Source organism: Osmerus mordax, chromosome 9, assembly GCF_038355195.1.
Source record: "Osmerus mordax isolate fOsmMor3 chromosome 9, fOsmMor3.pri, whole genome shotgun sequence".
NCBI classification, from domain to species: Eukaryota; Metazoa; Chordata; class Actinopteri; order Osmeriformes; family Osmeridae; genus Osmerus; species Osmerus mordax.
In genome coordinates, this window is record NC_090058.1 from 242,268 (window position 1) to 255,034 (window position 12,767).

At 44.1% G+C, this 12,767-nt stretch overlaps 1 protein-coding gene across 1 annotated transcript; it reads right to left on the bottom strand.

Annotated features, from left to right (window-relative positions):
* Positions 1 to 3,400: 3,400 nt before the first annotated feature.
* Positions 3,401 to 10,038, bottom strand: LOC136949003 (cytosolic 5'-nucleotidase 1A-like). Its single transcript, XM_067243191.1, has 6 exons — positions 9,916 to 10,038; positions 8,321 to 8,488; positions 8,080 to 8,209; positions 5,860 to 5,982; positions 4,029 to 4,213; positions 3,401 to 3,859 (listed from the first exon to the last, which is right to left on the bottom strand). Exons 1-6 carry the CDS (start codon positions 10,036 to 10,038, stop codon positions 3,401 to 3,403), a joined length of 1,188 nt encoding a protein of 395 aa, XP_067099292.1.
* Positions 10,039 to 12,767: the final 2,729 nt, after the last annotated feature.

A 12,767-nucleotide genomic window follows, 5' to 3' on the forward strand; every position in this document is an offset into this window, starting at 1 on the left:
TTATTGCTGAATGATAGGTAGTTGGATCAGCGCATGTATGTGGAACCCCACATCCACTGTTTTCTCTGTGTGTAGTGTTGTGGTGAGGTATCAGTCTCAAACATACAAGACATTATGCAATGAACCAGGGCAATATTAACATCCACAAAACGAAGCAATGGATGAATCATTGTATCCATCCCACTAATTGAACTCAGAGGAGTTAATTTTTTGATAAATATGTGCATAATGTTTCCTGCTGGGTTTATCATTGCTACATTGAGCAGGAAGTGAAATGGAAACCACCTAGACTCTGACCTTCAACATCCTTCACTACAACACCACCTAAACTTCACCATGAATATTTGCTATCAAATTGTCTGAGGTCACACATTATGAATGTGAGTCAGTGCTGTTAATTGTTATTGTTCAGATTTATAGTCAATGGAGTGTTGAGGACTGTCTGCTGAAAGAGCAAGCAGAAGCGAGTCTGCAACAAGAGGCTCGTAAATCATCTGGAAGAGTTTACTGTGAAGTAGCTCTGTAGTTCAGCAGGGCCAGGCAGCCCTACTCCAGCCTACTGCTTTGGGTGAAATAATCCAAACAGTTAAGAGAAGAAAGAGTCTGGGTCTCCTTGTCTGTCGTCCATTATGTCCCTGTTGTTGTACTGTCCTTACTTTCCCCTTGTTTTTCCTGTCAAGAGTGACTGTAAATCCTGTTGTTCTCATACACATGCCCTCATCAATGTTTCCCCCCCGTCAATAATGAACTGCTCTGTCTGCCTTCACTACTAACTAATCAATTTAACTAAAAAGAACAAAAAAATGTATCCAGAAGTATTTACATGTTAAGGTGTCTTTTTCTCTACATAACACATATATGCACAGAATCCACTTATAAATGTATGTTTTCTCTTTAGTTGTTCTTGTTTTATTTTGGCAGTCTTTTGTTGATGTGAGATCTACATAGATTCAATCATTCAGCATTAACACATTTTCAAAGGATCTTGAATAAGTCAAGCTATGCCATTTGGACACCAGTGTATTTTGTTATTTCACATCCACAGCCATGAGCCCCCCCCCCCCCCCCCCCCCCCCCATGGCAAGGACATACAAACAGGGAACTTTCCTCCCCCCTCATCAGTGGCCTTGTCGTTGTGATGTAACTCAGAGTCACACAGGGTGACGGGAGAGAAGCCTTTCATCTCAGAGTAAAAAGGGAACGTGTCCGGGGTCAAAGGGGAGGTGGAATGTTACTTATTTCCAGTGGGGCCCGCCCTCGCTGTCAGAGAAACACCTCCCCAGGGACAGGAAACAGCTGACTCACTGACCTCAGAAGGTATTCATTGATAATATCAGAAAAATACATACTGTCACCTTGTTTCCCCCCTCCTCCAGTATCTGCTGAATGTCACCTACTTAGAGATGTCAGGGCACAGGCAGACCCCAATACATCATGGATATTGCGTGAAAATGGATTCCTGTTCTTCCTCTGAATTAGTGAGTGTCTGCAGATTGTGATTTATGTCACCTGTGTGTGATTTTTTCCTCTCTCCAGTGGTCTTTCAAGCTGGATATTGTTATATCTCTGTTTGATGTAGCTAAGTAAAATATGAAGTACTAATTAACCAGGTAGATCAGTAGAAGCGAGATGTTCTCTGTATCCTTTCTTTAACCTGTCTGTGTGTCTTCTGAGTCAAACCAACAAAACAAGTCGAGTCTCTTTTTAGTGACCAACTTGAAGATGCGTTGTTGAAAGTTTCCCACAGAGACAACTGAGAACCTAAACATCATAATGCTTGGCTATGTTTTCAAAGACAATTACTTCCACCTGAGGAGTTCTACATGAGGAAGATGGTAAATGGAAGGATGTGTTGCATGTAGGAAGCCCTGGTGTTTTGGTAATTCTTTCAATTTTCTACTGCCTTACAGTAAACACATGGCGCCCTCTGCTGTATGTGGGCGCCCTCTGTACGGGCGTTGTTAGACCCTTTTTACGGGCGTCTGTGTGGGCGTCGTTAGAGCCTTTTTACTGGGGCATGTGCCCCAGTATAAATCTGCTGTGCCCCAGTAAAATCTAAAGTTTGAGTTTTAACAATTTACTTTATTCGTCAATGCATTAATTTAGATTGATAATCCCGATAAAAAATAAACGCAATATCCCAATCAACACTTGTAAAATCAAAGTAGTTTAACCGAAAACACAAACCGATGCATGTCTTTGCGCTCTTCTGAGCTTGCCAAATAGCCACTGAAGCATACACACAGAAGTCCAGGTGTCGGACTTGGCACACAAGTCAGAATTGATAGGCTAAGAAAACATTACAAAACTAAAGAAAGTTTCTAAATGATAGGCCTACCAATTATCTTATTTTGACTAAAACATAAAAACAATATTACATGAAGCTCAAAAAAACTGTATTTGGGCTCAAATGAATGGGAAAAAAATGTGCGCTCTCGCATTAACTAATGATGTCCCTGCCAAAGCTGATATCAAACTTGCGTCTCTGAACTGTGTATAGTGGGTTAAGCAAGGGGAGTTTCTATAGCCTAGTGGTGCATTGTGCACAGCAAGCTTGAAAAAAAAAAAGGATATGAATAGGGGCCTGTGCCCCACTAGAGTTTTATGTCTAACAACGCCCCTGATGTAGGTGTTACAGAAGCAGAGCATCAGGTGAAAAACAGAGATAATACAAAAATAAAAAATAATAGGAATACACTGAACAAATAATAAACATTGAAACAAATTTGAACACACAAACTACAATACAAACATTTAAACAATAAAAAACATTTAAATGTACATTTAAAATAACAAACGTAAGGCCATACACATCAGAGCAGACAGCGTGTAAAGACATCAGAGCAGACAAGTTTGGATTGGTTTCCACAGGCAGTTTATATATATTAATTTGTGAACTGCTCATCCAAACAACTTCACACTCAACTCTGTCCATCCCTGAGGCCTGAGCTTGCTGAAAATCAATGTCATACAGTGATGGTTCGTTAATCATTAGATAGTTATATTGGATAGGTATGGTACAGGAAAGTTTGCAGAGACAGAAGCAACAGGTCACATTTTTAAACATCCTGAAGAAACTGTGTTAAAAAAAACAAGACATTAACAGACGTGTGATTATAATGGATGATTAAAATGTTCTCATTCCTCAACAAAGGTTCCTCAACACCATTTTAAGAACCACATAACTAAAATGAAAATGTATATGTTCTAAAGGAAGGTACTAATGGCTGAGCATCCATAGGACCTACACCACCATCTGCAATGTTGAGTTACATCAACCAAGCGCACGGTGTTGTCTCTAGATGGCCCACAGCCAGCGCCGATGTCACCTCATGCTGCCTTACAGTCATGCAGAATGGGGAACGAGAAAAGCATAGACAGAAACATTGTGTTTTGATGTCTATTCATTGTCCCGTGCGGGGGAGGGTGGACGGGGTCCTGGCTCCTTGGGGCTGGAGTCCTTCTCCCTGGCAGGCTTCCCAGCTGGGAGGGTCTGAGCCACCCCAGCTGGGAGGGTCTGAGCCACCCCAGCTGGGAGGGTCTGAGCCACCCCATAGGGCACGTGGCAGGCCACAGTCCCCAGCTCTGCCGCCCCCTCTACATGGAACATCTGGTCGTCAAAGAAGATGTGCGGCCGTATTTTCTCCAGCATCGGGCCCTTGGGGGCCCCGGCCAGGAACAGAGCCTCGTCCACCTCCAGTCCCCAGGCCCGCAACGTCCGCAGGGCCCGGGTCCCCGAGCTGGCGGCGCTGCGGGCCGTCACCAGGTAGGTACGGATGGGGCAGTTCAGACGTTGACCTTTGGTATAGAACTTCTTCTGTAGCTTGCCCAGAGCTTCCAGGAAACCCTTCAGTGGCCCCTGGTTGGGGGCCGGCAGGAGGGCAGAGAGATTAAGAGTTTTGAAATGGCCATTTAAGATCTACTGAAGAGAAAGCAGTAGATCTATGGACGTCACTAAATGCCTCCCATAAAAATCAAACAGTGTGTTCCATGCTTACAGTGACTTTAGATAATTCCTCCAGACTTACATGGTCAAGGGGCATGTTCTCATGGGCCTTTTCATGCTCAAAGAACTTGTCCAGTCCGTGAGCCTTGTAGATGCGCTCTGACTCATCAGAAAAGAGAACGGCATCACCGTCAAAGGCCACGCGGAGCTGGCTCTCTGACACGACCGTCAGCTTCTCTGGGGTGAACATGGTGGCCGCTGCGATCCCTGAGTTGCACAAACATTCACGCACATTTCATAAAAGTTGATTCAAAAATGGATTCAAGATATTAATTTTCTCGCCAGACAGAAACAATTTTTCTTGACCCAAGGGCACCAAAAGAAACACTTAGAAATACACAGAGATAGGATTTCACTGGTTCAGATGCCTGAGCGGTTAGGGAATCAGGCTTTTAATCATAAGGTTGCCGGTTTGATTCCCGATTTTGTTGTGTCCTTGGGAAAGGCACTACACCCTACTTGCCTCGGCGGGGATGTCCCTGTACTTACTGTAAGCTCTCTGGATAAGAGCGTCTGCTAAATGACTAAATGTAAATGTAAGTAATGAAGTAAAGATACTTTGTTACTATATTTAAGATTTTTTTTTGTTTTTTTTTGTTTCACAAAATAAATTGCCATAATTGATGAGTACTTGATGAGGTACTATTGTACTTGGCTCTGTTCTGCCTTAATCTACTCTGTTTTGGGCTTCTCTGTTCTCCTCTCCTTTCTCCTTCCTCTCCTCTCCTTTCACTGTGTAAAAAAAGGTTTTGACAAAAATGTACGTTATGGATGAGACAGAGGCAGTTAGCCATGTCACATGACTGAGACAGAGGCAGTTAGCTATGTCACATGACTGAGACAGAGGCAGTTAGCTATGTCACATGACTGAGACAGAGGGAGTTAGTCATGTCACATGACTGAGACAGAGGCAGTTAGCCATGTCACATGACTGAGACAGAGGCAGTTAGCTATGTCACATGACTGAGACAGAGGCAGTTAGCCATGTCACATGACTGAGACAGAGGCAGTTAGCCATGTCACATGACTGAGACAGAGGGAGTTAGCCATGTCACATGACTGAGACAGAGGGAGTTAGCCATGTCACATGACTGAGACAGAGGCAGTTAGCCATGTCACATGACTGAGACAGAGGCAGTTAGCTATGTCACATGACTGAGACAGAGGCAGTTAGCCATGTCACATGACTGAGAATAGAGACATTCCTGATCACCCATGGCCACATATGAGGGAGATGTTCGAAATTGTCTACGTCAAAAAGGATTCCTGGCAAATGCTCTGCGTGTCTGTAGTGTCTTTTTGTATTAATGTATTAATATGATGTGAGGTCCAGTTACCAGCGTGACACTAAAACAGGTAGTAGTAATGGCAATTTTTTACTTAAGTATATGTCAGAGCTCACACTTCTTTACTTTAACTTGAGTGAAAAAGTATAGTCAGCACTTCAACTTTTAGTCTTGAGTCTTTTTAAACATGAGTATTCTATTTGAGTGAAGTATGTGTGTATACTTTTGCCATCTCTGGCAATACATTACTTCTTGCAACACCGGAAAATGTGTCCCTTGTCTGCACCTTGTATTTGAGATCCTGTTGTTCCACTGTCTGGCAAGAGACTGCATACATGAAATGGTTTGATCTTAATTAGATTTTGGGTCCTCTGAGTCATGCATGCAAATAAGCACCTTTCATGAACACAGTGTTAGCCAGCTACGGTACCAGAATTCTAGCAGTTCGATGGGGTGGGCAGGAAGAGACCCCATCATAGGAGGTGTGAGTTGAACCAAGTCCGTTTGTTTACAGTATTATCTGTCATCTTAGCTGTTGACGTTACAGTATCATCATGACTGGCTGACCTTCCTCCAGCGCCTCGCGGACCTTCACAGGGTCAGCTGACAGGTACAGGTTGGTGTGGTAGGCCTTCAGGTAGCCAATGGGACTGTTCCCTCCTGTCATACAGAAACGCTCAATGAACAGATCTAGAGTGGAGAGATAAACAGGGAGTTCAGACAAACACGTTAGGGCTTGAGGTCATGCAAGGGTCCATCATGTCTTGTGTAGCTCACAAGTACCCAAAGAAATAAAAACAGAGGTGAAAACAACAATTATTGCATCAGTTAGCTAGATTCTGTGAGCTGCAGCCCAAAGGTTGCCAAGCCAGCACAGCGATGAGAAAACCAAGCCCACAGGAAAGGCAGCCTAGTTTGTGTCACAGTAGACTGTGGCTGCAGTTCAGGGAGAACAGTGCCGGAGAAGAAAGATATAAGGATTGCGGAGCTGAAACTGGCTCAGGCAGATGTTTCTCCTTGGCTGGGCTGTTTTAGTGGGTGCTGGGTGAGAGACGCACCCTTTTGACCCAGAAAAGAACACATCATGCAGGAGCAGAGGAGGAGGGCATCATGAGCCAGACCACAGGGACATCACAGAAATCCATCCTCAACCCTCAAAGTTCAAGTGTGTGTATGTGCACATGATGTTAACAGAGAAGAAGAGTGGCTGGAACAATGTTTATATTATATTATGATGATTGATGATTATAAAAATGTACACAATGATAGAAAAACAGTTTAAGTTACTTGCCAGTCTCCTGTTTCTGGCATGTGTACACACAGATACACACACCCACACACACACACAGAGATCCACACACAGAGCACAACACTTTAAGGGATTGAGTATGGAATTCTGTGATGGCTTAAGCAGGCATGTTTGTACCCTAAGGTGAGACTTGAGCAGAGTCACCCAGGCTGTGTGGGAATCAGAAGAGCCAACTGTCCAGAGAGCAACATCCATCGCTTCACCAGAGGAACATCACCAGAGACGGTAAAAACCAAGTACAAATACTTTGTTACTGTACTTAAGTAGAATGTTCTGGTATCAGTACTTAAAAATATCTCTATATATATCTGTACTTTCTACTTCTTACATTTTCAAACCAGGCTCATTACTTTAGTTTTAATCTGTATTTGGTGGCCTTATCAATATTATTTCTTGTCATTGCGCGCCTTTTTTCATTTCCTGGCTATCACCCACAACAAATGTAAGATAATATAGCTACCATGGAGCAAGGCAGACGTTCTGATGAGACAGAGGCAGTTAGCCATGTCACATGACTGAGACAGAGGCAGTTAGCCATGTCACATGACTGAGACAGAGGCAGTTAGCCATGTCACATGACTGAGACAGAGGCAGTTAGCCATGTCACATGACTGAGACAGAGGGAGTTAGCCATGTCACATGACTGAGACAGAGGGAGTTAGCCATGTCACATGACTGAGACAGAGGGAGTTAGCCATGTCACATGACTGAGACAGAGGCAGTTAGCCATGTCACATGACTGAGACAGAGGGAGTTAGTCATGTCACATGACTGAGACAGAGGCAGTTAGCCATGTCACATGACTGAGACAGAGGCAGTTAGCCATGTCACATGACTGAAACAGAGGGAGTTAGCCATGTCACATGACTGAGACAGAGGGAGTTAGCCATGTCACATGACTGAGACAGAAGCAGTTAGCTATGTCACATGACTGAGACAGAGGCAGTTAGCCATGTCACATGACTGAGACAGAGGGAGTTAGCCATGTCACATGACTGAGACAGAGGGAGTTAGCCATGTCACATGACTGAGACAGAGGCAGTTAGCTATGTCACATGACTGAGACAGAGGAAGTTAGCTATGTCACATGACTGAGACAGAGGCAGTTAGCTATGTCACATGACTGAGACAGAGGCAGTTAGCCATGTCACATGACTGAGAATAGAGACATTCCTGATCACCCATGGCCATATATGAGGGAGATGTTTCAAAATTGTCATCGTCAAAAAGGATTCCTGGGAATGCGCTGCATGTCTATAGTGTCTTTTTGTATTAATGTATTAATATGATGTGAGGTCCAACAGGTAGTAGTAATGGCTACTTTTACTTAAGTATATGTCGGAGCTCATACTTCTTTACTTTAACTTGAGTGAAAAGGTGTAGTCAGCACTTCAACTTTTAACTGTCTTTTTGCCCAACACTCACAATCTCCTGTAAACCTGTGTGTGTGTGTGTGTGTGTGTGTGTCAGATGCTCACCGTGGTGGTTGATGGTGTTGATGAGTCTCAGGCCAACGTGAGCGTGGTGGTTGGTCATGAGCACAACGTCGAACAGCTCCTCACTGTCTGGGTACAGCTCTCTCAGCCTGGCGTTCACCGCCTCCAGAGCCTTAAACACAGACACCTCCCATCAAGCATCAGAGAACTAGCAGTGCAAAGACACAACAGACACAACAGCTAGACTAGATGTTGATGTGAGTCCTTGTGTGTCTTCTCAGACCTTTACAAAGGAGAAGGCAGGGCCCGGGGCAAACGGCTCCGTCTCGTGCTCCATCTGGTGCTGCAGGTATTCCTCCAGGCCTCTCTGCTGGTGGATCAGCTGCTGTTCCTCCATGCTGAACAGCACCCGCGATGACACCGCTATGGTGATGGCGTTCTGGGGCTTCGGCTGCAAGATGAACAGACAGACGGTCAGTAAGAACAAACCATCACTTCCGGGTTGCAGACAGGTAGGACTTGCTGCCCCCCTGGGGGCATGACAGGGACATTTACATTTAGTCATTTAGGTAGGACTTTCTAAGGGACTAACACAGCAGGATCCTCTAATAGCAAACTGTTCTACATCTCTTCTCTTCTCAACAACAGAAGAAAGTATCTGCTATCACTTGTCAATAATCAGCACAAGTGCCTTCATTGCATATTAATAATATTGATTGCCAGCCATCCGAAAATGACTTAGCTATATTTACAGTGATGTGTTGGGGGGGACTAATTGTATTTGTCTGAGGATCGGGGGGGTCGTGTCCCCCCATCCCCCCTGGGATTTCCGCTCATGACACCAGATGATTTATTGCTTCACTTGGCTGGAGGGTGTAATTTTGATATTACAAGACAAGATATTGTGGAGATTATAGAACAAGCTGACCATAAAAAAAATCATGGAATTGAAAAACAACCACCATTTTATGTAAGAAGTTATGTTTTTAGAAAATCTTAGAAAGAAAGTAAATACAAACAACCACCAAACCATGACATTGCACTACAAGGTGCAAGGTCAGTCGATGCCCTACAAGGATTTTCCATTAAACAGTGTGGATACCCATTACAGCACTGTAGCTGTGATGTCTGCTGATGTCTGTTCAATGTCATGAAGTCACCACTGGCAGGTGGCTTGATTCAGCCTCTTACTCTTCAGGGGGAGGAAACTGGACTGTTCTCCATTGAAATGTTCTCTTTTCCTACAACATACATTTTTTATAATAATAATACATTTGATTTGTAAAGCGCTTTTCTAAGTACTCAACCTCTAGACTATAATGTATATTGTGTCAGATGTTCATCATGTTTAAGTGATGATCCTGAGACATTTAACCTTTCAGAATGACTGAGGGGCAACAGGCTGTGTGGCAACCAACAGAAGCAGACACAGCCTACATAGACCATTCAATTCAAAGTTGGCTTACAAATTGTATAATTAAACATTGACAGGCACAAACCAATTATTTAGTTGTTTGTCCAGATAATTTTATATAATTTTTTGGATTCAGTTCTCATCCAAAATGGATTATTAGAGAGGGTTATTAGAGAGGGTTGAACACATTACAGAACCTGCGTTTTTAGTTTACTGTTAGAAATTAAGATTGTCGTTAACATACTGGCACATCACATCACATAACGTTAAGAAGATACTTAAGATAAGATAGGAGAACACATTTTCAATGTACTTCTTATGCATGTTACTATTACTATTTAGTAAGTTATCGTAAATTCTTATTTGTTGGTGAATTGTGTTTAAACATGTCAGTCAAGAACGTTGGAAGAATATGTCAGACAGTCAGTTAATCGTTTCATGTCACAACACCCAGACTGACTCACTGTTTTCCTGTTCGGAATGGAGGGCTTCTTTCCTTCCCAGCAGGCATTGCTGACTGCGCTGGTGGCGACGGCAGCGCTGAGCAGTGGGCTGCCTTTATCCTTCCTCCCATCGCTGACGCTCATCCTTCCTGTGCTCTGCCTCGGTACCTCTTCAGTCTCCCTCACATCACTGCCACTTCATACGCTCTCTCCTCTCTCTCTCCCTCTCTCCCTCTCTCTCTCTCTCCTCTCTCTCTCCCTCCTCTCTCTCTCCCTCTCTCCCTCTCTCTCTCTCTCCTCTCTCTCTCCCTCCTCTGTCTCTCTCTCTCTCTCTCTCTCTCTCTCTCTCTCTCTCTCTCTCTCTCTCTCTCTCTCCTCTCTCTCTCTCTCTCCTCTCTCTCTCTCCTCTCTCTCCTCTCTCTCTCCCTCTCTCTCTCCTCTCCCTCTCTCTCTCACCTCTCTCTCCTCTCTCTCTCTCCCTCTCTCTCCTCTCTCTCTCCTCTCTCTCTCCTCTCTCCCTCTCCTCTCTCTCTCTCTCTCTCTCTCCTCTCTCTCTCTCCTAGAGCTACGAAGGAATATGTAGGATTATGTTCTCACAGTTTCATGCTCTCACAGTTTTTCCGCTTTTTTAGAATATATCTCCATCACACAACGTGCCTCCCTTTCCCTTTTATTCCATCACACTCCATCTTGATGTGCTTATTTTCCTTGCAGCAATACCCTCCCCTTTTGATTTAATGGAGTCAGATGGCTGAGCGGTTAGGGAATCGGGCTATTAGTCAGAAGGTTGTTGGTTCGATTCCTGGCCGCGTCAAATGACGTTGTGTCCTTGGGCAAGGCACTTTACCCTACATGCCTCGGGGAATGTCCCTGTACTTACTGTAAGTCGCTCTGGATAAGAGAGTCTGCTAAATGTAAATGTAATGCATATGGGTTAGGGTTAGATGAGATAGCATATGACATGTGTGAAGCGTGGGGTGTGTGGGTTGTTCAAAGGGAAAACAGCTGCATGTAAGCTCACATACTGAAGACCCAGGCACAACAACCGATGTGGGAGATATCATATAGCTGAGTGCCAGTCAATATATAAATGGCTAAATCCATTTAACAGTGGAGCTTGATATGTGCGCAGGATCCTAACTGAGTTGTACGGTTGGATGATTTGAGGACTGCAGTGCAGTGCGTAGTGTTGTTGTGTATCCTTCAAGCATGAAAGAGGTGGAAGGTGTCTGTTTTTACACTGCTCGCCCTTGAATCTCCTTAATGAGTCACTGGTCACTTCCTTTTCCTGCTTAGGGGGATATGGTATCTCTGGGTCATGTGCTTCCCTCTGCGTCTGATGATGTTTGATCTTTTCTATTCTGTCTAACCTCCCTGCAGTCTCTCATATAAAAGAATTACAGCAGAGCAGTAGTTGCCAGGCGACCACCAGAGAATTGCTAGACTGGGACACACACACCTGGAAGCTGATGGGCTGTGGGGTGAAACCAGGCTCTGATGTCAGGCTGGCACCACAGAAAAACACATTCAGCAAGGCAGGAACACAACACAGGTTGCCATCGTCAGCCACCGGTGTCTGGAGAGACATATGAAGACAGAAAATTCAATAAACAGGTTTAGTGATGGACTCATTTCTTAATATCGCATCTAACTACGACACACACACACACTAGAGGCTAATTATTGAAGAGCAAATACTACCCTTGATTGTGATTGACATGGTTTTAGCTAAACCTCACATCTTTTATGTGTGTGTAATTTGTGGACATCAACATAACTTAGTGCACAGGGTATTATAAAGAGAGAGTGTTTAGATTTGACCTATACCCAGTTTAGTGGATTAAGTCTTACAACAAGTCTTTAATGTGTTCTATAACCCCATTATAATACAGTATAACACTCCTTATTGGGATAGTCTCTGAGAGATGTAACAGTTCACCCGGTTCCCCTAGCAGCCTGTTCACCATTGTTATCACTAGAGGGCAGTAGAGAATAGGAGTCTCTGAGTCACCACAGTTTCTGTTCCTTCTGACATGTTTAAGAAGAGGAAGTGAGAGGCATACATGACAGTTTGGAATGGGAAGTTTACCTGACAAGAACACAATAATGTGTTATCTGAGATACTGTTGGAACACAAGCGAGCCTGCGATCAAACAGGCCTGCCTCCAGATGCTGGGTACACACAACAAGACAGGACCTGTCCTGTCAGGTCTGTCCTGCAGAAACAGAGCTGCTAAGGATGATTTGTAATTCAGTATTGTTATTAATTTGTCATTCTTTCAAACTATTGTTTTTTAAACGAATGACACAAACTTGGTCATTTCAATTTGCTCTATATATACCACATTACCACTACATTATACTTTACTGGGAGTCAGGTGGCTGAGCGGTTAGGGAAGCGGGCTAAATGACTAAATGTAAATGTGAATGTACTATACTGTCCAAAACCTATTCTAAAACCTAAGACTGTGTAGAGTCAGTAATTGCATTGTAAAATAACTGTTTCACGGTAGTGTGTACTGTATCACTCCTAATTACAGTCCTTTGTGCTTGTGATTAGCCCAGGGCCCCCTGGCGCTGAGAGAGTTAAGCTGCAGGCAGTTGGGCTGCACCCACCGCAGAGATGATTTAAATAACGCTGGTGTTTGGAGCGAGGTTCTGGGAGGCCTCTCTTTCTGCTGGGTAAACTCCTCCCCTACGCAACCTGGTGTGGCGGGAAATGCTGGTGAGAGAGACAGAAAGAGAGAGAAGGAGAGAGAGGTAGACAGTGGGAGGGGAGAGAGAGATAGCGAGAGAGAGAGAGAGAGAGAGAGAGAGAGAGAGAGAGAGAGAGAGAGAGAGAGAGAGAGAGAGAGAGAGAGAAGACTGCAAAG

What these genes read in the sequence shown, in the direction of transcription:
- LOC136949003 (XM_067243191.1), bottom strand. Translation starts at nt 10,038, where the DNA reads ATGAGCGTCAGCGATGGGAGGAAGGATAAAGGCAGCCCACTGCTCAGC. An exon ending in CTGCCTTCTCCTTTGTAAAG is followed by an intron (nt 8,210 to 8,320) that starts GTCTGAGAAGAC and finishes TCTGTGTTTAAG; the next exon opens with GCTCTGGAGGCGGTGAACGC. An exon ending in AGAACATGCCCCTTGACCAT is followed by an intron (nt 3,860 to 4,028) that starts GTAAGTCTGGAG and finishes GCCCCCAACCAG; the next exon opens with GGGCCACTGAAGGGTTTCCT.